Genomic DNA, 23,920 nt, shown 5'->3' on the forward strand with positions numbered 1-23,920 from the left:
GCAGTAAATGCAGTTCTTCATTTCTGACTGGTATCATAGGTGCCGAAAAGATCATTTAGACATGTTCAACAGACCGTTTTCACGGCATCCGTTTTGGCTCGTCATGGCAGGGAAAGCTACCGAGCTACTTCCAGGGTCGTGGTGCTGTGCGTGTTGGCTCACTGTCACAGCTGACTGGGACACCTGTGCTGTCCCTGCTATGACAAGTCCAAATGTCTGCCATGAAAACGGTCTGTCAGGGGCAATTTAAAAGGATCAATGTTATCATTCAAAAAAGCTTCAGTATCCACGTATTGGGGACTTCCCAAATACGTAGACGAACAACATGTCCTCATTATATTCATAGAAAACCAGATCTGGCTGCAATTACAGTTTTGTTGTATATGAACGTTATTTTTAGGAGAGAGTGTTGACAAGAGACAGATTTTTGAAAAAAACTAACTTCTAAATTCAAAGAATAGAGGCCAAGACATCCTGACTGCTGGTCCCTGTCGTCCCAACTGTACAAACACCGGATCCCACGTCTCCCATAATGTAACCTGATAGCGTGTTTGATTAGACCCTCCCTACCTGGCTTCAGACTGCATCCCCGGTTCATAGCACAAAAAGCGTAGCAAGAAACATGAGTATTCTCCGTAGCTGACCTGAGATAACCCCGATGACGTCACTGTGGTTAAAGTGAAACCACATCTTTCATTAGCGTCGTTTATATCTGGAATTGGAGTCTGTTCACACTAAGAGATGATACAAAAGCTTTGCTGTAGCTCGTCTCAGGTTAGACCCAAGTGTACCGCAAATGGTACGGGTAGTAAAGAGTGACACCCGTGAGCACTGCTGGTCTGTCAGGTAAACCGGGGTTTCACTGCGGTTTCACTTTGCGACGGGAACACGATGTGTCAGTCAGTCCCAGCCCTCCGGGACTGGACAGGCTGGTTTTCAGCGGCGGATGCAGGCTGGGAGCTGCTGTCATCTGTGTTTGCTGTGGGCTCGGCCGAGACCAACCTGTTGACAACGGAAACAGGTGGCGGGCTGCGGCTGAGAGCGTTCTGCTCCACGGGGGCGTACCGCCTGGTGAAACACTTCCACCACTGCTTCCATATAATGTACACGAGCTCCGCAAAGTTCAGGGCGACACACAGAACGGAGGTGCAGCCCATGATGTAGAGGAAGATCTTCTTCTCTTTGGCTCTGGCAATGTAACAGTCCACTGTGTTGGGACAGGGACTCTGGCTGCAGCGGAGCAGTATGGGCACCTCAAAGCCGTTGTACAGGAAGTAGAAAGCCAGCAGGGAGCCCACCTCCAAGGCTATCTTGAAGACCAGGCTGACCGTGTAGGTGCAGAACAGGCCCCCGTCAATGCTCCCTTTGTCCCGGTACAGCTTGCGCTTGTGTTTGGCCTCCCGGCGCTCCCTGTAGGCCACGTGCAGGGCAACCAGCAGGGACGGGGTGGACACCACGATGAGCTGCAGGGCCCACAGACGCACCTGCGAGATGGGGAAGAAGCGGTCGAAGCAGGTGTTCTCACAGCCGGGCTGCTGGGTGTTGCACACAAAATCCTTCTGCTCGTCCTTCCACACCTGCTCGGCCGCCGCCACGTACACCAAGATCCTGAAGAGAAAGACCACAGAGAGCCAAATGCGTCCGATCACAGTAGAGTACTCGTTCACCCCACTGAGGACGTTCTCCAAGAAGCCCCAGTTCATCTTCCTCGGAGTCTCCTGTCGGGGGAGAAAGCACGGTGGGATCGATTAGAGCACCACGGGGACCATAGGTCGAAAACGCTGGTATATCCTATTTGCCAGCGATGACGTCACCTAGATATGTAGGGTACTGAAGAGCCACCGACGTCCCTGCATTGCGCCACTTCTGGACAATAATGATTTCATTTCTTCTTTTAGTGGTTTTCACGACTGACATGACAGGTTAGGGCGCTGTGCTGTAGACCCCAGTCGACCACCTCTTTGCGGTGGTTTAGTGAAACACTGACTCAATTAGGAATGAATTCAGGACCCCTTCACATGTCAGGGGACGATGCAGGACTTGTCCGGTGGCCCTCGTCACTTCAGCTAATACTGTACAAAATTTACAAATATTCAAATGACCACAGACCTACACCAGGTTGGTTTCCCAGCCTCCTCGCAGTGGCCGAGGAGTGTGTGTGATGTGAGTGCTGTGCTGAGAGACCCTTGTCCAGTTGCAGTCTTAGTCTTTGGAACTGGCCTGTCTCTAATTATAGGGCGTCTGCTGTCCTGTAGACCGGTGATGGTGATGCAGCCTGTGCTTCTGATACCAGGTGAAAGTCTTTCAGATATGTACAGTATATACAGGCCTCTCTCTCGCTCTGTGTGTGTGTGTGTGTGTGTGTGTGTGGTTTCATTATGATGAAGCTGTGCTGCACCTGATGCCACTTGTAGCGCGCACCCTCACACAAACAGCCCTGAGGCCATAAAAGGCGCTTTTTATTCCTCTTTCTTTCTAAGGCGCTAACAACTGGTCCCACAGACAAGTTCGCGAATTCCTAGAAAAGAAAGAAAGAAAATCCAGAAGTCCGAGCAGGCAGCGGGCTACTTACCGGCGGAGCCCGCGGATCTCTCCTGGAGCTGACAGCGGCTGGTCTCGGGTCTGTGCTTGTGAGCGCTCTGGACAACGCGTTCTCCGGCCACACTCGCCGTGGTCAGCGGACTGGCTGATAGCTACTGGGAACCGGCGAGCAGGAGCCTTCCTTTAGTAAGCCTGTCGGACAAGTTCACACGAAGGGAGGTGTGTGTGTGTGTGTACACAGACCACATCACCATGGAGCTGTCCAATGCAAATACGATCTGCCACCTGTCAGGTCCAGGCTAGGCGTGGGGGAGGAGAGCACTGACGTACGCACAGCCTCGTCCTCCACCTGGACCGACACACGTAAGTCTGATGAGGGACGCTGGATGGAGCCCGGAGCCCAAGGCCCGCGTCTCCCCGGTGCCCGTGTAGATCCTGCAGCGCAGCCTCTTACCGGTCTCCTCAGAGAATATCACCGCGGTACTTGTAACGTTGCATCTGCTCAGTACAAAGCTAGAGCGGATCAGTCAGCGGCAGTAGGACCGTTGCAGTAGGTCTCTCCAACCACCTAGAGGCGCCGCTCCCGTGCCAATGGTGCGTCTGGGTAGAGTCGGGTGGACTGGGACGCGGGCCGCGTCCTCTCGCATATGGATCCAACGATGCAATTTCGGACGCTCTCCGCCGCTCTCCAGACCGTCAGCACGGTCAGCGGGCCGGGCGCCTTGGTCAGCTAAACTCGACCACTGACTCTGGCCAGTGGCGGAGCGTCAGTACATGTGCTCAAGCACTGGTACTTTTACACTAATGGAGCATCTCCACTCCGCTGTAAAACATCGGACTTCACTACAATTATCTGACTCCTTTACTTTTATAGTTTTACACACAAAAGATGTGGCCATCTTACAGGACACGAAGCATCCGTCAGGATTACCCAATAGAATACACTTTAATGCATCACTAATGATGAAATATGTAATAACTTCAGCAAAGGCCATTGTTTTCAGAAACCGACGATGAAGCAGTCAACAAATGTCGTGAAAAGACCAAAACCAACAATGTGCTAATCCGTCTCTCAGAACCGTCCGAATTGGGTTTTTCTGCCTGTGGCCCCCGGTACCCAGCTCACAGGTGCCTACTGATGACACAGACCGCTCAAAACAGCTCAATAACACGTGGTTTCATTCTTTTTAAGAAGTTTCGGTCATTTTCCTAAAACAGCTGCTCACTGAGGTTTTTTTTTTTTAACCAAACAAATAGGAGGACGTAGGGCATTTGTTGGGGACTATTTTCAGCGGCGGATTAATCTACATTTGGTGCTCTAATGAGTATTTGTGGCAGCAGGACGGTGTGTGTGTGTGTGGGGGGGGGGCTGAGTCTAAATAAACGACAGTGTGATGACGGAACTTGTCACCCGGAGCAACAGTGTGTCTCACTGATGTGTTTTAACAGTTTTGGCACAACGATGGAGCTCTGAGGCTCAGAGGAACCAGATGTACAGTTGTTGGTTTGGCTCTGCTCATGGGATTTTTCAACAATAAGAGCCATACCCTTTACATACATTTTGTTAGTAATACTTACTTACCTTTACTAAAGTCAAACATTTGAATGCAGGACTTTTACTCGTAATCAAGTATTTTTACATTGAAGTACTGCAGCTATTAAATAAGGATCCGAATGCTTCTTCCTCCAGGGTCTGTAGTATGTCTCTATCCACTCGACATTAAGTCTCGGTTGCAGAGCCTCCAGTTTGTTGTTCGGTCATCTTTATGTAAAATCTGGCTTATATGCATCATACAGCGAGAACCTAATTGGTGCGAGTCTTTGCAGTAGGTCCTTCCAACCACTGGGGGCGCCGTGCCTGTTCCACCCGAGTGAGCCTGTGTTCGGACACTTTTATCAAATTGTTTCGAACACCAACAGGTTTGCGGTGAACACACCGTAATCACCATTTCTAATCAAATAATGTCTCCTTATGAAAAAAATATGGAAAATAGACGCTTACACTACAGAGATATTTTGAGTTTGGCATAACTTTTTCTCATAAGATGCATTTGTCATGAAATTGTCTCCATATTTTCCTGTCATTGCATTTCCTTTCTACAAAAAATGGGTTCCTTTCTGGGTTTGCGGCAGGCGTCGAGCCTTCCCTTTAAGGCTGAGCGTTTGCACCGAGTGTGTGAGGATCAGTCTGTGCTGAGTTCCCGCCTGCTCTTTTCAAACACATGTTTTTACTTAGGATATGTCTGTGCCTCCTCAGGACGCTTCCAGGGAACGTGTTTGCGTCAGGAAAATTCCCAACGTTCCCCTCCAGTTTGTCCATAGTGCTGGTCCTCTCAGTTACCTCTCTGTCGTGGACGGTCCTTGAAACCACCACAGGCGGTCACCTAGTTGCCAACAAATGAAAGTGCACCTGAAAACCCCAACGTCCAAGATGGCCGACGAAATGTCAGGTATGCCAGGCGCCTCGGGCCCATCTGCCAAAGTCCTTTCATAAAAGAAGACTGTTGCAGCTAAAATAAGGAAAAAATGGTGATAACAAGCTACATCTAAGAAACAATACTGAGTTTGTACAAGCAGAAAATTACAATTAATCAAGTCTCCGCTGAAGTGGACGACATCAGTACCAGCTAGAATTCAGCTGCAAGTCGTGTTGTGTCAAACCTTTACCGACGTGTTTAAATATTGTCTGTAGTGACATTTTCTCAGTAAATCCGTCCATATCTGTTAGAATCATGTTATTTGCAGGCTGTTTGCAAGAAAAACCATATTTAGTGCCGATTAGGTCTGCTGCGCGACTGGCATTCGACTTTCTACGTCCTGCGCTCAGTTGTGGTCTCAGCTCGCTGAAAACACAGAATGCAGACTAAACAGTTGCGCTCAAACGAAAAACGAAGTACGTCTGTCTGTGTCTTGTGGCTTTGGGCCCCGGCTGCATTCCCAGTCCCCACTGCAGATAGAACTGAGCAGCTGCTGGACATTTCGACAGCACTGAAGAAGAAAGTAGATTTCCAATTTTTATTCAGGGAGAGTTATTGGAAACTCATGGACATTATTAGGGCTACAATTAACAGTTCTTTTCTTTGTCAATTAATCTTCTGCTCACTTTGACAATCAATCGATTAATCGTCAATCAGAAGATATTAAAAAATGCGAATGCGACGTGTTCAAATCGCCTCTTCACCACTCAGAGATACGATTTCACAGTTGACGCAGGAAAGCCTCAGGCCCTGTTGATTAGCAGGTCACGGCCAGCGGGGGCGCTGTGACCTTCCAGGCCCTTTATCCGTCGTCCTCCTCTTCCTCAGGGTCGTCTGTGACTTTCAAAAACATGGCTACGTCTGGGGAGGCAGCGTAGTCCAGACGTCTGCAATAATCATCGTTCCAGCTTCATTATCACACATTTTCCGAAGAGCTGTCTCGCACAGGTTTGACCGGACATGTCGGACAAAGAGGCCGGTAAAGGGAAGGACGGTCCCGGGGAAAAAGGCTACAGGACCCCCGGGCTGAGGGGCGCGCAGACCACTACGCTGTTCCGAGCTGTCAACCCCGAGCTCTTCATAAAACCCGTAAGACTCAGACACACACCGGGCAAAGCAGCTAGCTTAGCTTGGAGGTCTGGAGCGTGTCCCGGATGTGTCGTCGCTCTGTCTTATTATTATTATTATTATTATTATTATTATTATTATAAAGCTTTTTAATCCACTCATACGTGGACTCGTGAAATACTTCGTATATCACAGGTCATTTGCACAGTTTGGTGATAACTCTAAGACAGTTAATGTGGTGCGGGTTACGATCCAGACATGGTTAAACCTGGTCTCACAGCTGAGGAGTGTTTCCCCTGAACTTGAGCCTCGTGACACATGAGGCGACTCTTGAGTGGCAGCGTTTGCCGTGAAACGCCGTGAGCCCTACCCCTCACTGGAGGTGTGTAGTCGCAGTTTAGTTGACATGGGTGAACCCTGATCTATCACGGCTCATCGGGCTCTAACACGAAGCCGCGTTGTTTTGCAGAATAAACCGGTGATGGTGTTTGGACTGGTGACCATCACTCTGTGCGTGGGCTACCTGGGCTACCTGCACGCAATGAAAGAGAACGACCAGCAGCTCTATGAGGCCGTGGACGGTGAGGGGGAGCGATACATGAGGAGGAAGACTTCCAAATGGGACTGATGTGTGCTCCTGTACTGTGAGGACAGAGGCACTTAAAACCTGACTGGACTGAAACACGGGCACCTGTCTGGTGTTCTCTAAAAGGGTGTTTCAGTGTACCTGCTAGGCTGTGCTTCCACATATCAGTAAGCTCTCACTGTACGACTGAAAAGCAGATGTGATGATCGTTGTGATGGATGCCCCAACTCTAGCTTCTCAGATGAGAGGATTCGCTGCTTTCCTCTGTTTATATCATTGTGTTTTGTCCAGACGAAACGAGACGGGAGAAGACATCGTCTTGAGCTCTGGGAACTTGTGATGGAACCTTTAGTATTGTGAGGAAATGAAATGACTGAACCAAGACGCTTCTAAATTATCAGCTCAACTGTGAAGCATCCAGGGCTAACACACGGACATGATTTCTGCTTCTTTCAGAGTGGTGGTGTTTTTAAACTTGCACAATGCGAAGTCACAGACTCACTGGGGAGAAAGTCCGAAATAAAATAAAAACAGACTTTTGAAAAGTTCTTGCTCACGGGGGAATGTTGGGTCTCTATAGTTATATTTGCAAGGTGTCCGGTCTAGACCTGCTCTACATGTAAAGTGCCCCGAGAGAACCTCTGTTGTGATTCGGCGCAATATAGATAAAAACTGAATTGAAATAAAATGACATAAAATCTACATTTTTTCTCCAGTTTTTATTTTATAATGAAGACGAATTCCAACGGAAAAAAACATGATGAAATATCACTTCACATTACACTGAGTTGTCTTCATATCACAAATTTTAAACGATAGTTTGTGAAGTCATACGTGTTAATTCACCTCGTAACGTGTGTGTGTTTTTGTAGCTTTGGCCATCAGACCAGAGCTTTCTATGTATGAACTAAATTCTTCTCACTACTGCATTTCCTTATTCTGACTCTAATGATCATTTGTTTTCTACCGCCATCATCCACATGAATTCACAGGTCAGAGCCTCAGTCAACAGGCGATGACCTCAGCTCCTTTCCAGGCGTCGGCATCTTCCCGTGGGAACCGCCACAGTGGAGCCGATCTCACCAGCTTCGCCGCACACAGACACGAATGACTAAATACAGCCCATAAAAATGCAGTGCGATCTTTGTGAGGCACAGATGCCAGCTCGGAGGGGAATGTCAGTGTTGCTCCCTTATTTGGCTTTCTCACCCTGTGGAGAGAAACAAGGCAGTGACACCGGAGCGCCATAGTTTTCATTAAAATGGACAAAATCATTGCTAGCCATTAAGTCTATATGACTAAAGAGGAGTTGGTTGTACTCACTCATGCCTAGAGCTTTAGTAATGTAACAGGCAGGTATGCTCAAGCCTTTTAAACTGAGGATATTCTACTTCAACATTTAAATGTACCTTGATAACATCAGCCAGCTCTTGCAGTGTTTGTTCATATCGGGCTTCCATACTCTTGAGGTTCTCAGGTTTAACAATCTGCTTTTGAATCCCGGGGCTTCCTGCTTCCCCCACCATCCGAAGGAAGTTCTTCTCCTGAGGGGGCCAACAGAAACCCTAGTTTTATGCTGTCTCAGTAGACCGTCGGTACTGCTAGTTTGTTTGTTGGCGTATGTATGTACAAGTGCTCACCTGTACTCCGAGCAGAAAGGTGAAGGCCAGGCCGGCTTTACCTGCTCTCGCTGTTCTTCCAATCCTTAGCAAAGACAGAGAAGCCAGGACAAAGACTCACGATGGAGCTACACTGGACGACACGGAGGATTACTTCTTTCGCAAACTCTGCAGTGCGTACGAGTTTGATGGACAGCTCACCTGTGAATGTACGTCCTGACGTACTGTGGCGCGTCATAATTCACAACACATTTGACTCCGTTGACGTCGATGCCTCTGGCAGTTGCGTCTGTGCTGATCAGCCTTCAGGACATGACATGACACATCGAACCTTAGAGCTCACAGGAATTTGAACGGCTGACTACAAGAATTGGATACAAATCGACAGCAAATCAATATGAACATGGCAAAGTGGTTTCAGGTCATGATATTTCCATCCTGGAATTCTACAGTCACTGAGTACACAAATTACTTACGTTTACAGTATTGAAAGGAAGTTGAGAGTTAAAAAAAGTCTGATAATGATCTACCTGCTGATATTTGCTGTTTGTCTGTGTTATAACGATCCCTTAAATTTCTTCTTTTAGCAATTGTGACCAAGATGTGTAGTGAGCGGGTCACCTTGCACTGTAAAACTCTGGTGGACAACGTGTTGAATGGAAACTCTGTTTCTAGGTGACCTCAGACATAACTTTTCTTTCACAACAACATTGTCTCTTAGGGGGCGTCTCCACTGCATAGTGTGCTCTTTCCCTTTGTTTCCTATCTACCTCTAATGTGAACGGTCACATTAATGCTAACGCTTATCACTCAGATGGTCTCTCTTGAGCCCTCTTCCCAACAGCAACAGCTAAACCTCGGTACTTTTATACGGTATGTTCCTTTGAATAACTGGTTTCTTGTCCGGTAGGACTTCTTGATGCTCCTCTAATGTATATACTGCACACTAGCTCATTGGTAAATGAGATGCTTGACAAAAGTTGCTGTACCAAAACATAGTTATTCACGCCACGGGAGCCGATTTTTGTTACTCCTGCTTGTCGCTTGTTTTCCTACACGCCCGTCTGTTTAAAAAAGGTACACAAACATCGCGCGCACACTCACAGTTGGATCTTTCCTTGTTCAAACTGCTTCAGCGTCTTCTTTCTCTCACCAGGAGAGAGTCGGGAGGAGAACTCAGCGGCATGGATTCCACCAAAGAGCTGCACCAGCAGGAAAAGTCTGCGGAGGAATGAAGCAGCGCAGATATAAAGGCTACACATGCTTGACAGTTAAAAATACACACAAGAACCTTTATGTAATGGGTTGGAACAGCTCTCTCCAACCTGTGTGCAGTCTCTCTGGAGTTGGTGAAACAGAGGATGGGGCTGAGCTTCATACGTAGGATGAAGTGGAGGATGAGGAGGGGCTTTTTGCTTAACGTACAGGGAACATAATACTCCTGAAAACAGAAAGGTGCAGTCGTTCAAAAAGTGACCCAAGCGTTTGCTCATTTTCGATCGTCACCATCTACTGTCCGACCGCCTTCTTTGCTCCACATTTCTCTCCGCCTCCATGTCTGCCTGTGTTCCTTCCTGACGGTCAAAGGTCATCTCTTACCGTCAGACCTTGGGGGAAGTCGAAGCGGTCTTGTTTCTGGGTGGGGGCTGCTGGTGTGGTGTTGGAGTGACTGTGGATGGAGCTGAAGAGTCGGGGCTGGTGGAGGCCCAGCTGCTGCAGCTTCTCTGGGTTTTGTGTGAGCGTGGCAGAAAACAGCAGCTTCTGCAGCGGCATCTGAGGTGGAGACAGACTGAGAGGAGACACAGACCAACACACGGTTACTGAGGTCTACAGCACTACAGTACTGAAGCTTCGGCCAGGTCAGCTTCTACAGTTCACACTATGAAACCATAACCTCAGGTCACCCACATCCCCTAATTAACAGGTAAGCTGGCAGACAGCTCTCACCTGTGCACTTCAATGGAGCATTAAAATAATAATCTTGTAAAGTTGTGACTTTTTTGCTCAAAATTGTGCAAAAAAAAACTTAATTCTCAAAGTATAGTTTTCTAGCAAATTATTTTTACTTTTCTCTCAAAATATTTCAACTTTACGCCTGAAATCAAAGACTTGTATCCGACAAAATAGTGATTGCCCTAATCCAGCAAAGAACCCACAAGGAAAAAAAAGTTTGGTGCCTGAGAAGATGTAGTACTGATCAAAATGAGCCAGATGTTTCCCTCAGGAGCTGGTGGAGACCAAAACCAGAGCTTAAAGAGGGAGTACTGGATTTAAGACTCATCAGGTGGACACAAACACCGCTCCAGATGAATCAGCACGTAGCTCTGTGAATTAGGCAGGGTTTTCGCTACCGTTATAAGACTCGGTTGGAACGCCTAGACCGAATGAACAGAAAAGAAAAAAAAAAAGAAAAAAGAAAAAAAAACTATGCTGAGAGTTCTCTACCGCTCAGGGGAGAGAGGAAACCGTACTGGCCCTAATATAAGATTTGTTTTCTGAAACTGAGGTTTAAAAAAGTGGGGGTGGTCTCAGGTTTTAAGGACAGGACGTTTACGTGTTCATTCATGACAACAGATGTTCTTTTTGAATGGAAAGAGCACCAGTGTAACTACGGTCTATCACAGAGTGTTGCATTATGGGTTATTTGTGGCCTTCCTATGTTGCTAGGCTACTGAGTGTTTTTGAGTCCGTCTATAGTGGGTCTTTCGGAGTTGATCAGCCTTGAAAGTGTTTGGTTAGTCCAGTTTAACCTGCAGGGGTTTCGGAAGTCTGGTGTAACATGTTCTGCTGCCGCCGAGAAAATAAATTAATGATGCGTGAAAACAAGTTCTTAAGAGTCTGCCGACGTCTTTACATCAGGAATGAACCTGGGAGAAAATCTGTCAAACAGCCAAGAATTAACAGCTGTGTAACAGATGATGAGGTCAGAGGGAGACTGAAGCCTGAAAAATGTGAACTGTCAGAGAAAATAATAATGTGAGAGAGGAACGGCCTCGCTGCAGTAACTCAGTCAGCTGACTAGTGGCCACTGGGAAAGTCTGGGAAAGTCTGGGAAAGACTACAGAGGTCCAACCGAACAAAGTTTTGTTAAGCAGCCAAACTCTGTTACACTGTCAGGTGAATATGGGAGGATGAAAAAAATTGCGGTTCAAGTCCGTTCACGATAACTCTTGTTTACCAATAGTATTTTTTGAACGGCGCACAGTGTGATCGCTCACAAAAATAGGAATGATTACTTCAGGACATAGCGCTCACTTCAGTCATCGGATTTGTTTTGCTTTTCTTCGTGCTAATGTCTCAGTTATTGTGGAAGAACAACAACCTGTGTTGTTTTTATAAATATTGTAATGATAGTGGTCCAAAGTGATGTGAAAATGCATAATTTCACGATGCACAGTGGCCAAACACCCTGACCCACACCAATTTTTACACAATAAATGGGAGTATTCTTTTAATTCTGTTAAAATTCTCTGGAAAAACTCGGTCTGAATCAAGAAAAACACATTGGTGGGAAATGTCAGTTTCACCTCTACCCACTGAAGGTAGACTACTGGTCTTGATAAAGATTGTGAGGCTTCAGGAGACACTCTTGACTCACCTGGCTGCTGTGACATATACTGGCTCAGTCCTCCTGAAGAGGGACATGGCTTCTGGTCCACTTCCTGATCTGTACACCGCCTTCACCACTTGACTGAGCCAAGACTGGTGCATGCTGTCAATCATCCTGTCAGCCTCGTCAATGATCTGGGATGGATGAGAGATTTTAAAAAAGGACACCAATGAAAGATGGCGGACAACTGACCTCATTGTCACTTATATTTGCTGCTGTTGTTTTGTGAATATATTGGTTGAAGTTATACAGGTTTTAAGAACTCACAAGAAACCTAAGGTGTTCCAGACATAAGCCTGAATTCTTGTCGATGTGATCAACCAGTCGACCTGGAGTGGCCACAACAATGTCTGCTAAACTGCGTCTCATCCCTCCCCTGGAGGAAAAATCACGGTTAACAGAAATGTTCAGGTGAGTTTGTTGGAATAAATGTTTGCATTACCATAATGGATCCTGGTCCGAGTCCTTCAGAACTGAATACTGTACCAGGACCGGTTCCTGATTTATATCTTAATGAATGATCTCTATTATATTTTTCTCCACAGTACAGTTGCAAAGTTGAAACTGAAGCTCCTCTGTGTCAACATCTGACTTTTTTTGTATGTTGCGGTGGCTGCATAAAAAAGGACGCCATCTGCCATCGGCGGTGAGATCATGGAAGTTTTGAAGTAACACTTTCTTCCTCATTCAAATAAAAATTTAAGTCATTAGCAATAAACACAGGCTTGCTTATCTCAGCACGCTCGGGGTTTTACTGCTGACCAATGTCAGAAAAACTGGTATGTAAAAAAGCTGTATGAAAAACTGAAGAGAGATATTACTGTGTAGGCAGTATAAGCAGCAAAATGTACTTAAAGGATCAGAAGTAACATTACTCACTATGCAGAACAATGGACCAGCCCAATGGATTTTTTATTTTTACAACCCGATAACCCAAGTGTGTTCCCTATTAAAGGCCTGCGATTTACCAATTCATCAATAGAGCCTTGATAAACCACTTACTTAAGGTAATTTTTATGAATATAAATGAATAATTAACGTGATGTTTTACTAATATGAAATCATTAATAATATCATTACGGACCATTAATTACAACTTATTAACACTTTATAAAACATGCCTTAGTAGAAAATAGTACCCAAAGTTTGAATGTTGCGGCTGGTTGGAAAATATTTACATATTGTTGGGTAATTGAACAGAATTGCATCCTATTTTATAAGATCATCATACGTTTGGCATGTAAAAGTCATAATACACAAAGTTGAGTAAAAAGTACAATATTAAGTACAGTCCTTGAGTAAATGTACTTGGATACATCCCGACACTGAACCGAACACTTTTTGAAATAAATTCGAACCCTAGAAAGTGGGGCCGAATGCACGAGCCCCCGTTGCCCGTGAAGAGCCGCTGAAGCTGCCTCGTTCTTTTTCAGGCTTCGGTTTTTCTCCTCACCTGTGTTCTGAGAGTGAGGCCTGCTCTGCAGCAAAGGACCGCTGACCAGCCAGCATCACCACTTTCAGAGTGGTTCCCTCAGCGTATGACGTGAACACTTTGCAAACCTGTACAACAGAACGTGACAGCTGAGCTTTTTTTAATGTCTGCGGCAAACACAACTTCATTTTGGTTCTGAAAGATTCTGACCTGCTGAGCCAGCTCTTTGGTCGGCAACACAGCCAGAGCCCGGACTTCGCACACCACCCGCTCCATCAGCACCTGATGGCAGAAATATCTTTCTTTGAACCCGAGTCTTTCTGCATATTCCGCCTTCTTCAATCGCACACATGCAGTAGTGCATATGTATACATGTGTCATCTGTATTTCCTGCTCAAAAGGTCCTTAAAAGAGAGAGGCGGGGAGCTTACCTGTATGACAGGTATGACAAACGCCAGAGTCTTGCCGCTGCCTGTTGGTGCAGACACGCAGATATCCCTGGGCTTGTAGCCTCCGCGTCCAATCAGCAGGCCCTGCTGCGTGCTCTCCAGGATGGCTGGGATGACTCCCACTTGCACTGTGAAAAAGGTCACAGTAACCATTCACAACTTTTATTTGTCAAGCGTATATGCACCACACCCATGGTTCCACAACGATTTCAAATCGCGGCATCCCCTCGGCACCAATTGTTTCTCAGCCCCACTCCATGCGTACACCCATCAGGGGCGGCTGTGCTTCGGGAGGTAGAGCAGGTTGGTCCACTAACCGGAAGGTCAGTCCCTTAGATCTTGGGAAACCTGCCGCTGAATGCAGAGATTCATTCAGCCTGTGTCATTACCTGGAAAGAAGTGTCGAATTCCATGATTCTGTAGTTTTTTCACGAGTGGAGCACAAAGTCCTGAGATGTCAGAGATCGGGACCAGGTTGCTTTTAATGTCTCTGTGAATCACATCCGGCTGAGCGAGCCACTGAGGCAGGACTCTGTGTACCTGTGAACACAGGAATAAACACCCTATCGATATTTATGGACCCCGGAGGAGGAATACGAATGATACTGGTGACTCCATCGACGTATCAGTGTACCTTCTGGACAGGTTTGTTCTCGAATCCTCCCACAACTGTGAATCCAGTTGGAGCAGAAGTCTTCCCTGCTGTTTTTTTTGGTGGGTCATTTTCTGCCTCTGCGTCGTCTTCTCCTCCTGTGTCCTCCTGTCCATCTCCTCCAGTCACAGGAGAGCCTGAATGACCTTCAACTGAACTGTCTGAAATCCAAAGAAAGAGACATATTTTTCGGTCAAAACTTTTAAGCCACCTCCCTTTTTCCGGGTTTGATTGAATTTTAAACAGCTCAAGTCCAGTGAATAGCCTTAGGCGGTTCAAAGGTCAGCGGCAAACCAAAAACGGAAAAATCCTGTAGACTTCATAGAAAACAGACCTTTTTCAGGGATGAAGAAACGGGTTCACTTTCAGCTTTTTCCTTCAGCAACGGAAGTAAATGAAGCCTTGAAAGTTGATGCAAACAGTTCCTACAGGTGTCCCAACTGTTGCTGGTTACTTACAAACCCTCTGTCTGTACACAGAGGGAGTTGGAACAAAGTGTGTTACTACACCGTCTGATGCATTATGAGGACCATACTGTGCTGCAGGAAGTAGGACTGGTAAACTGGTGTCAGACTGGCTAGAAAAAGACAAGTAACAGAGGAAGACAGACTGGTTGGTCAGGTGCTTCATCCTACAGCAAGATAGTGACCCAGAAACTTAGAAGAACAGATGGCAGCTTCACATGATGGAAGAGCAGCACAGTGTCCAGACCTGAACCCCGTGGAGCTGGTTGGGGACGAACTGGACAGAAGGTGAAAGCCAAGCAAGCTGCAGGTGCAACAGGTTGATGGGAACTTCTGCGACCAAGTTGGGACCAACGTCCTGAACAATGTCTGATTTCCACCGTAGAAAAGGTGTCAGGAGTGAGTTCAGCTGCTGGATGAGTCAAAAATTGGAATTAAATTTAGGATTTAAGATTCCATGATTCTTTTTAAAAAAAAATCTTTACTATTTGTTTGTTCTGTGATTTAACCTCAGGGTACACTGAGACATTACAATATGTAAATTTCGGTACCGACCGGGAAGAGGGAGGTGTTCGGAATCTTTTGACCAGTTGTGTACGTAACAGAAGCTACATCACAGTTTTGAACAGGTCATAACTAGACCACGGCGCACAATGTGAAATCCCTGATTAGAATCTACCTTAAAAGTTACAGTACAGATTACTAGAGCAGGAATGACTTACTTGTCATCCCCAGTTATAACTTTTAAACGAGACTGATGATCTCGATCATCACAATATCCAGCAAATCCCTTGAGATTATAAATTTAGCTATGACTTCTCAGTCCCAACCGGCATGGTGAGTTTCTCAAAATACAAATAAGAAATTGTGTCTAGAACATAAACCTTTGGGAAAAAAATACAGTTGAAAAATAAACTCGGACAAGCATAATTCTAACATTAAAAAAAGTGTCAAAAGTGAACGTCACTTGGAATTAAATCGTTATTAGTAACAACTATGAACAGCAACACAAATACAACAAAAATGTAATAAAGATAAAAATACAGGATTTCAATTTTACTTTTAAAAACTCAAACTGTAATAAATCATAGTGAACTATAATGAGCATGAAAGCTGCATTCATTCATTTTCATGGTTACCATGGGGCAAAAGAAGACTCTGTAAACACAACATTAACCAATCGTCGCTTTATGAAGTTGTTACAATGAATGTTACCAAAGACTTGACTATGGTCACATGTAGCAGCCTCTAAGTTCGTCTGTCTGCTGTTTGGTGCCGAGTGGGTAGCGTACAGAGCTTTTTCACTGAAAACAGCGTCGGGCTGCTACCGGAAACAAGGTGGATGAGAGCAGAGCTTGTGAGCTGAAAAACCCACAAACTCTGCTCTCAAGCAAGAACGCGTTCATACTCTAATCCTGGATCTGGAGAATATGTTATTCTCTGAGGTTTCTGCGTACGAGTCTTCCAAGTCGGATTCGCTAAACTCTCTTATCTAAACAAACTCGTTGTAAATCGCAGGTGTCAGACTGACGAATGCCATCTTTTCATGAGCAGGCGTGCTTATGTGAGAGTTCATCGTTAGCATAATAAACACCCCTAAAAATTCCATATAAGGCTACCTGTCCCGCTTCCTTTGTTATCAAGGGTAAAAAGAAGACTTTGACACCACAGAGCTTAAAGTCTGCCGTCAGAAATCAGCAAAAAAAAAAAATCGAGACAAATTTAGCGGAGTCAGTAGACGGCAGAGGACGCAAACCAATTAGAAAACAGAAATGGCACAGCTCTCAACGACGTGTCATCAGAGCAGCGCTGTATGCCGTATAGCTGTACAGTCACAGACGTTGAGAGGGAATGGGTTAACATGAGGTTAGATCCTAAAAACACTCTTTCTAGATGAAAGCCTTTCATGATGGGAGGCAGTCACGTGACAGCCAGAAAGGTATCAGTCAGGATAATTTTATAGCCTACAGCAGAGGCTGTTACTCTGTCAGATGCAGCAGAGGATGATACGGGACGAAGACCCGCAGAAAGACCCCCAGGCAGCTGACGTCTTACTGAAATATGACAGTGAAAATACCAGTACCTAAAAATGCTCTCCGTGAAACGGCAGCCAACAGAATTCCACTTTTGCAATCAAGTTTGTCTTAGTTATATATTTGATTGTACTTCATTTTGGTATCATATTTAAACTCCACATTCATTCAGATTAAGGCATTATGAGTTAAGTACTTAAGTCAGATGATGTGTTTTTATCCTGTGGAGAAAAGACAGACTGTCTGTCCATGACTGGTACGACAAATCCGGACCACTCGTGAATTTTTGTTTGTGAGAGAAAATTTGAAGAATGAGAAGACAGGCGAATGCCACACATTCTCTTAATCAATTGTACGTGCCACTTGAGAACACATCTGTAAACCTGTATGAGCGATTCCTGCATGAGGCCCAATGAGCTGAAATACACAAAGCTGTGAGGAACTGCAGAGTTTGGGATAAATGCATACCTGACTGGTTCTTCTTCTTCTTCTTCTTCTTCTTCTTTTTCTCTTCGACAGGCTCATCTTGGTTTTCAGAGTCCAAAACATACAAAGGCACTCCTTCTGAGTTCCTCTTTTTGTGGTGTTGAGGCTCTTGACAGCTGTCCTTGTCAACTTTCCTTTTCTTTCCGACACCCCGCTGTACTGTCTGTTCCTCAGGCAGGTGTTGTCGCTGTCCTGTCAAACTCTGTTTCTGCTTCTCTTTTGCCTTCTGCTGTAGTTTAGCCAGTAACGCCTGAGACCGAGACTGCTTTGACACGCTCCCATCTTCCTCCTCTCCAAGATACCTGTGACATGACAGAATTTAATACATGTTACGGATTCTTCGGTCCACTACTTCAGCACAACCGCAGCGCGGCAGCTTTTTAATGCCCACATAATCTGAGAAGGAGATATGGCTCTTGTCTCCAACATTTTTTTCTATCTTTGCTCCAGAATGCTCCACCTGTGAAGCCGATGAGTGTTGAGACTAGAGCTGCAACTAACGATTATTTTCATTATCGATTAATCAGCCAACTATTTTCTCCGTTAATCGATTAACTGGTTTGTCTATAAAATGTCAGAAAAATGGTGTAAGGTGCCCACTATAATTCCCAGAGCCCAAGATGATGTAATCAAAATGCTTGTTTTTTTAGCAAAAGCATTCAGTTTACAATCAGATACGCCCGAAAAAAACAAAAAAGCAGAAAATCATCACATTTACATGGTAAATGGCCTGGATTTTTATAGCGCTTTTCTACTCTTATCGACCACTCCTCCCAAATTCACCAATTCATACACACTCACACATCCTAATGGCACATTTAAGAAGCCTTAACCAGCGAACATATGTTCATGAGAACTTTTGCAGCTTACCGTCGAAAAAGCGCCGCCATGACCCTGGAGCCTTACAACTCCAGGGGTCATGAGGTAAAATGACCTAACTAAAAGAAAAAGCAGCGATGTCAACTAGTACGGAAAAGAAGCCTACCTGTTCACAAGAAACAGAGACATGTCAACAGCACGATGAAACGCCCATAAAAGCTTTTTTTTCCCATTCTTGTCAACTATCCCGCATTAACTAAATGTCAACACAGAGCAGCTACTATCCTCGGAAAGATTCGTAACTCTGGTCCTTGAAAACTCTGTAAACAGCCCATGTCTCCCGAACTGCTAAGACCAACGTTTTCTTATGTGTTGGTCTTTCCACACTGCACTAGACGCGCTTTGATGACGCAGTGGCATTTTTTTTTTTACCGTCATCAGTCGGGCGCGGCCACATTAAAAGGAGTTTTGGGTGCCGAAATTCAGTTAAAAACAAACTCGATCTCCCTTTCGGAGCCATGTTCCCGTACGGATGACATTACGCATTCCGTTAAAATCGATGTTAAAAAGAAAAATCGGAAACAAAACGTAACCCAACCGTTATTTCACTGCCGCCCCATATGGAACTGTCCACCGAAGACGTTGACCAATCAAAACAAAGCGGCAAGATTTCAAACAGCAAAGGGAGACGTTTCCGGTGCGCTTCCCTCAGTTTTTTAGGCCTGTATAGTTTATTGTCAGCGAGGAAAGATGTATTTGTTCGCCTTGTAACTTTTCTTTGGCGAGTGACAATCAAAAAGAAAAATGACAGAAGAGTCGGCTGTTAAAGTTTGTGTCCGAGTCCGCCCACTGATTGCGAGGTAAGTTTTGAGCCAACTTTAAGTAACAACCGAACGAGGAGCTAGCGAACTGTTAACGTTACTGAGTAGAGTCATGTTAATAATCTGTTGTGGGCTCAAATTCGGGCGTTTATGGCGAGTCTTTGGTTTGGCAAATAATAACTGTATTCAGCTCAGCGGTAAAGCGCACTGTATACGCCTTTATTTTATTTAACGCTAACAAACCTAAGATAACCTATTGCTGTGGGGCCAGTAGCTGTTTAGCGGCGTTGTTATCTCCGTTTTCTGCATCTGGTATGATGGATTACAAAATTAGCAATACTCTTAGTTTTGTGGATTTTTTTGTTGGTTTGTTTTTGTGTCGGTGTTTATTCTGTGCTCGCTGTATACTCTGCTGTAATGAAAGTTAGGATGTACTCCGGGGGGCTGGCGATGGCGCCCTTTGGCTCCAGTTTTTTTGTCTGTAATGAACTGCCGGCGCCGTCAACAGATACCGACGTGCAGTAAATTGATCAACTGACACGGTTGTACATTCAGTTTTCCCTCTTCTGAAACGACTTTTTGATTAACTTTTCTGCTTTCGGTAGCAACTGTATTGCTACTGAGTTAGTGTCAAACAATACACCGACTCAGTTTATTGTCTACAAATCCAGATGTTTTTAAATTTAGTCTTGGTGTAAACTTTGTAGATCCCTACTTTATCTTTTTTTTTTTTTTTCATTTTTGCATTGAACAATTACTTTATACTTGTTTTGTTGTTTCAACAAGACCGAGAGCCTAACTTGGGACTCCCTGGGGAGTGATGCTGAGGACAAAAGGGATGCTTGATTTGTCCTCCAAATATTACATTTGGTTTAAACTGATGCTTTGCTCATAAAATCGTCTGGGATGCTTTAACAAGCCAGCCACAAATTAATCTCACAGAGCAACACCAAACGTTGTCTCTTGAAGATGTTGTCGAGAAAGTCTGTTAATGTTTCCATGTATATCTTGGATGTATGTCCTTGTTACAGGGAAGAAAGTGCTGCATCGGAGAATCCAGAGCCTGTCCAGCTGTTTTGGAAAGCTGATAAGAAATCAATTCATCAGATCGATGATGGGAATTCCACCAAGAGCTTTAGTTTTGGTACGTTTTGCAGAATGAACAGGGTTAAGAAATGTGTTTACTGGATATCGTGACTCCTTTGAGCCATTTAGTATAGAGTCATAGTAATCGAAATGTACTATACACTCGTTTTCTCCTCTGTTGTTCGCAGACCGAGTGTTCACTGCCGAGGAAACAACCAATCAGCTGTACCAGGATATTGCAAAGCCTCTGGTTGTTTCCACGGTTGAGGGATACAATGGTGTGTAATGGAAAGTGAATATAGTGAGACCTGTCTTGTGGTACCATGTTGTTCCACCCTACTCGCTGTAGCTGCGTGTTGTATATTTTGTTTATATATCTGTGCTGTTTTTGATCCACAGGAACCATATTTGCTTATGGGCAGACTTCTTCTGGAAAGACCTTCACCATGATGGGGAGTGACCATATTCCCGGAGTGATACCTGTGGCTGTGGAAGATGTCTTTCAAACCATTAAAAATGTAAGAATGGTATCACATGTTTGAAACATGCTGCAGGTTGTTGTGTAATCACTGCTTATTCTAACCAATGTTTTTCTTTCGCCCAAAGTGTCCAAAGAAGGAGTTCCTTCTCAGGGTGTCTTACATGGAAATCTACAACGAGACTGTGACTGATCTGCTTGTTGACAGCTGGAAGCGAAAACCACTGGAAGTCCGAGAGACAATCAGTGTAAGTGAGCTGTTTTTCAATGACATTTCATCGAAACTGATTCCCTTGTCCAGTCTTTTTAGGTTTAGTTGTCAACGTTTGCAAGTTCCTTCAGCTAGAAGAAAAATGAAAGCGCGAAGATTCGGTTTAGATCTGTGATCACCTTTTGTCGGCCGAGAAGACTGAAACTGTTTTTAGTGGATGCCTGATTAATATTCGCAACCTGTAGCTAAAACTTGAAAATGAAAGACCAGCATTAGATATGAAATTTTGATTAAATGTGTCAGACATATTGTAATATGGCCTTCTTTTGCTACATTCAGGTACAGTAGATCATTTTAGTCATGGTGATTCATGACTCTTGTTCTCATTGAATTGCAAAAACAGTAATGTTACAGAGTGACATTTCTTTTTCCTCACATATGATCTTTCAGACTAAAGACCAGTTAATTGTGGACTGCTTGTCCAGTTGGGGACAAAAGCCTTGAAAGTCTCCAGGAAGGGGAACGAACATTGAGAAAATGACCCAGTCCATGTCATCAGGGTCATCTTAGGTTGGGCTTGGAGACATCACGTTTAATTGAAAGCCTGTGTAACAAACTGGGGGCAATGAAGTTTGAAATGCATGGGTATTTACCAGTAAGGGGCGGGGGGGGTAACTATGGATGTATTATTGGAACTAGATACCAGATTTAAAGATGGCACCCACTCATTTGAATGAAAATTGCTCGTCTGGCGCATCAGCCAGAAAGTTTGCTTCCACATTCTACAGCCTACTGCACTCACACATTAGTGTGTCCCACGCTGGCCCCGTCTGCACGTCCCTGCTCGGCCCATAGATTTTACATTGATGACATCGTGCAAATATAACTTACTTTTCTAGGCTCTCAGATCGTTTTACAAATATAAACTGTCTGTGGATTAAAAATTCAAAACAGAGTAATAACAGATCTTTTTTGCAGTATGAGTTGTCTTGTTAACTGTTTTACTGGCATCGCTTTTAGTATGGGGGCCTATGGGGAAAATGCCTTCGGGGCCAAAGCCTTTGGTTTTTTTTATATTGGCCTCTGCCGCTTCCGTTTTGGACCAAAATTGATGGGCTTTTTTTCGTTCGCATGTGCCCCCTTTTCTTTTGGAAGTGCAACACTATTTCACTAGAAGGAACTCCTTTTAAGAGGTGATTTTAAAATATTATGTTGGGCCTAAGCTCCTTAGAAACATTTTTCAAAATCTAGTAGCTCTCAAAGGCATATGTACTTTCCCGTTTTACGTGATCATGATGATTGTGGTTGATAATTACTGTGTGCAGAAAAACATCTATGTGGCTGATCTGACTGAGGAGCTGGTTACATCTCCTACACAAGCCCTAGCCTGGATTCGAAAAGGAGAAAGTAAGATCTGAGGTTATTACTGAACATGAGCATGATGCTGCGTGTAACACTGTGTGTAACAACCAACGTGTTTTCTGCACAATCTGCCTTTTGTAGAGAACCGCCACTATGGAAAAACAAAAATGAACCAGCGGAGCAGCCGCTCACATGCCATTTTCCGAATGGTAGGCAAAACCACAACACACGGTAACTTTAACCTCAGGATTCAGAGGAAATCTGGATTTCTCATGGGTTCGTTTCCCTTAGATCCTGGAGAGCCGAGAAAGGAGCGACCCAGCATCAGGTGAAAATGCGGACGGAGCCATCATTGTGTCTCATTTGGTAAGTTACCTCCTTTTTCCTTTTTGGCTTGTTTTCTGTCTTTCTGTCAACTGTATCATAGTTTGTGTTGCAATAATTATTTGTTCACTAGCAAGTTTGCTTAATTTTCTAGAATTTGGTTGATCTAGCTGGATCTGAGAGAGCAAGTCAAACAGGAGCTGAAGGTAAGGTGGAATTAAATCCATAGAATGTTTTAGGTCATTGATTGAAGCCGCATGAAATGCATGTTGCATTAGACCAGATGTTATGTTAAAGTTTACCGTGTATACACCGCGGCATATGGTGAGTTTACAGTAATCTATCTGTTTCGATATCTAAGGCACGCGTTTCAAAGAAGGTTGCAATATCAATCGCAGCCTGTTCACACTCGGCCAAGTGATCAAGAAACTGACTGATGAAAGCCAGAAGTGAGTAAATAATGGAAATTCAATGCACTCATTATAGTACTAAAATAATTTTATAATTTGGTGTAGTCTGAATTATTCCATTGATACATCCAGTAACTGTTGGGTTGAGTCTTACTGCTCCAGATATATTTTCACTGGTCAGGCTGGCACAAAGCAGCATTGCCAGTTTCTCATAAATCTCAATAATATGTTGTCCTAAAGTAAATGTTCAACATTTTGGGAAATACGCTTATTTGCTTCCTTTCTGAGAGTGAAATGAGAAGCTGGAACTATTTCTTCAGGGTATTCATGCACCCGTTACTTCTGTGCAGCAGCTCCGGCCAGATATAGTCAGTGAGCATTGGTTTAGGTTTTGTTCTCTGTACAGACATGTTGGTACCAAACCTGGTAACCTCACTGGGATTGGGGGGTGGGGGGGTGTAGACAAATGAAATATTAAGAATTAGTTTAACCGACTGGTATACTAACGAAGTCAGCAACGTTTAATCGTTTATTCGACTAAATGCGCACATCCCCAGACTTGACTTGATAAAATCATAAAAGATTTGCAGCTCGACTTGAACTTGGACACCACTAACTAGTGACTCCATTTCCCTCCCTCCCTCTAATGTGCACACAGCACATTATCACATTCAAACATTAAAAACGTCAGCGTAAGCGGACATCAGTTTTTTTGTCTTTCACCAGTTTAAATGACATTCCTCCAATTGCAGATTATATCAGCTGTAACTACCATAACAGGATTACTTTGGCGTGATAACAGCGTGTTATGCTAAATTAGTTAAGCCGCAAAAGAAAGACAGGGCCCTGTTCCGTACTTAGCACAGAGGCATTGATAACGATCTTCTCATCTAACTCTCGGAAAGAAAGGGAACGAGTACATTTCCCAAAATGTTGAACTATCCCTTTTAATATATCTCCTTAATTGATTGAAATGGCTCTAGGCCCTTATG

General features: G+C 44.5%; 4 protein-coding genes across 10 annotated transcripts in view; 2 read left to right on the forward strand and 2 right to left on the reverse strand.

Annotated features, from left to right (window-relative positions):
• Positions 1–896: 896 nt before the first annotated feature.
• Positions 897–2,602, reverse strand: gjb7 (gap junction protein beta 7). The gene is made up of 2 exons (XM_040126058.1): positions 2,573–2,602; positions 897–1,718 (listed from the first exon to the last, which is right to left on the reverse strand). The coding sequence occupies exon 2, from the start codon at positions 1,701–1,703 to the stop codon at positions 897–899; it is 807 nt and encodes a 268-aa protein (XP_039981992.1). The 5' UTR covers positions 1,704–1,718; positions 2,573–2,602.
• A 3,228-nt stretch (positions 2,603–5,830) lies between these two features.
• Positions 5,831–7,374, forward strand: smim8 (small integral membrane protein 8). The gene is made up of 2 exons (XM_040124698.1): positions 5,831–6,107; positions 6,556–7,374. Exons 1-2 carry the CDS (start codon positions 5,979–5,981, stop codon positions 6,712–6,714), a joined length of 288 nt encoding a protein of 95 aa, XP_039980632.1. The 5' UTR covers positions 5,831–5,978; the 3' UTR covers positions 6,715–7,374.
• A 4-nt stretch (positions 7,375–7,378) lies between these two features.
• Positions 7,379–18,652, reverse strand: ddx51 (DEAD (Asp-Glu-Ala-Asp) box polypeptide 51). 2 transcript variants are annotated; one of them, XM_040124691.1, is made up of 16 exons: positions 18,403–18,652; positions 17,400–17,719; positions 14,417–14,595; positions 14,172–14,322; positions 13,765–13,910; positions 13,544–13,615; positions 13,355–13,461; positions 12,169–12,277; positions 11,890–12,035; positions 9,891–10,080; positions 9,617–9,732; positions 9,396–9,512; positions 8,493–8,594; positions 8,313–8,376; positions 8,082–8,216; positions 7,379–7,882 (listed from the first exon to the last, which is right to left on the reverse strand). In XM_040124691.1, the coding sequence occupies exons 1-16, from the start codon at positions 18,423–18,425 to the stop codon at positions 7,865–7,867; spliced, it is 1,995 nt and encodes a 664-aa protein (XP_039980625.1). In that variant the 5' UTR covers positions 18,426–18,652; the 3' UTR covers positions 7,379–7,864. The 2 variants fall into 2 exon arrangements, with proteins under 2 accessions (XP_039980625.1, XP_039980627.1); XM_040124693.1 differs by lacking the exons at positions 7,379–7,882; positions 8,082–8,216; positions 8,313–8,376 and having other exon boundaries at positions 8,536–8,652.
• Positions 18,653–18,744: 92 nt separating this feature from the next.
• Positions 18,745–23,920, forward strand: part of cenpe (centromere protein E) — a 33,031-nt gene continuing 27,855 nt past the window's right edge. For all 6 annotated transcript variants that reach the window (XM_040124685.1, XM_040124686.1, XM_040124687.1 and 3 more), the window contains exons 1-10: positions 18,745–19,096; positions 20,089–20,201; positions 20,332–20,421; positions 20,543–20,661; positions 20,750–20,869; positions 22,158–22,239; positions 22,336–22,403; positions 22,486–22,560; positions 22,673–22,724; positions 22,880–22,967. In XM_040124685.1, coding sequence (XP_039980619.1) covers positions 19,041–19,096; positions 20,089–20,201; positions 20,332–20,421; positions 20,543–20,661; positions 20,750–20,869; positions 22,158–22,239; positions 22,336–22,403; positions 22,486–22,560; positions 22,673–22,724; positions 22,880–22,967 — 863 coding nt within the window. In that variant the 5' untranslated portion in view covers positions 18,745–19,040. The remainder of the gene's footprint in view (positions 19,097–20,088; positions 20,202–20,331; positions 20,422–20,542; positions 20,662–20,749; positions 20,870–22,157; positions 22,240–22,335; positions 22,404–22,485; positions 22,561–22,672; positions 22,725–22,879; positions 22,968–23,920) is intronic.

Source organism: Xiphias gladius, chromosome 4, assembly GCF_016859285.1.
Source record: "Xiphias gladius isolate SHS-SW01 ecotype Sanya breed wild chromosome 4, ASM1685928v1, whole genome shotgun sequence".
Lineage (NCBI taxonomy): Eukaryota > Metazoa > Chordata > Actinopteri > Istiophoriformes > Xiphiidae > Xiphias > Xiphias gladius.

Coding starts and splice junctions, on each gene's coding strand:
- gjb7 (XM_040126058.1), bottom strand. CDS start 1,703: ATGAACTGGGGCTTCTTGGAGAACGTCCTCAGTGGGGTGAACGAGTAC.
- smim8 (XM_040124698.1), top strand. CDS start 5,979: ATGTCGGACAAAGAGGCCGGTAAAGGGAAGGACGGTCCCGGGGAAAAA. Junction 6,108..6,555: donor CCGAGCTCTTCATAAAACCC/GTAAGACTCAGA, acceptor GTTGTTTTGCAG/AATAAACCGGTGATGGTGTT.
- ddx51 (XM_040124691.1), bottom strand. CDS start 18,425: ATGTCTCTGTTTCTTGTGAACAG. Junction 17,720..18,402: donor TCTCTGTTTCTTGTGAACAG/GTAGGCTTCTTT, acceptor GTCATGTCACAG/GTATCTTGGAGAGGAGGAAG. Junction 8,217..8,312: donor CCTTTCTGCTCGGAGTACAG/GTGAGCACTTGT, acceptor TGGCCCCCTCAG/GAGAAGAACTTCCTTCGGAT.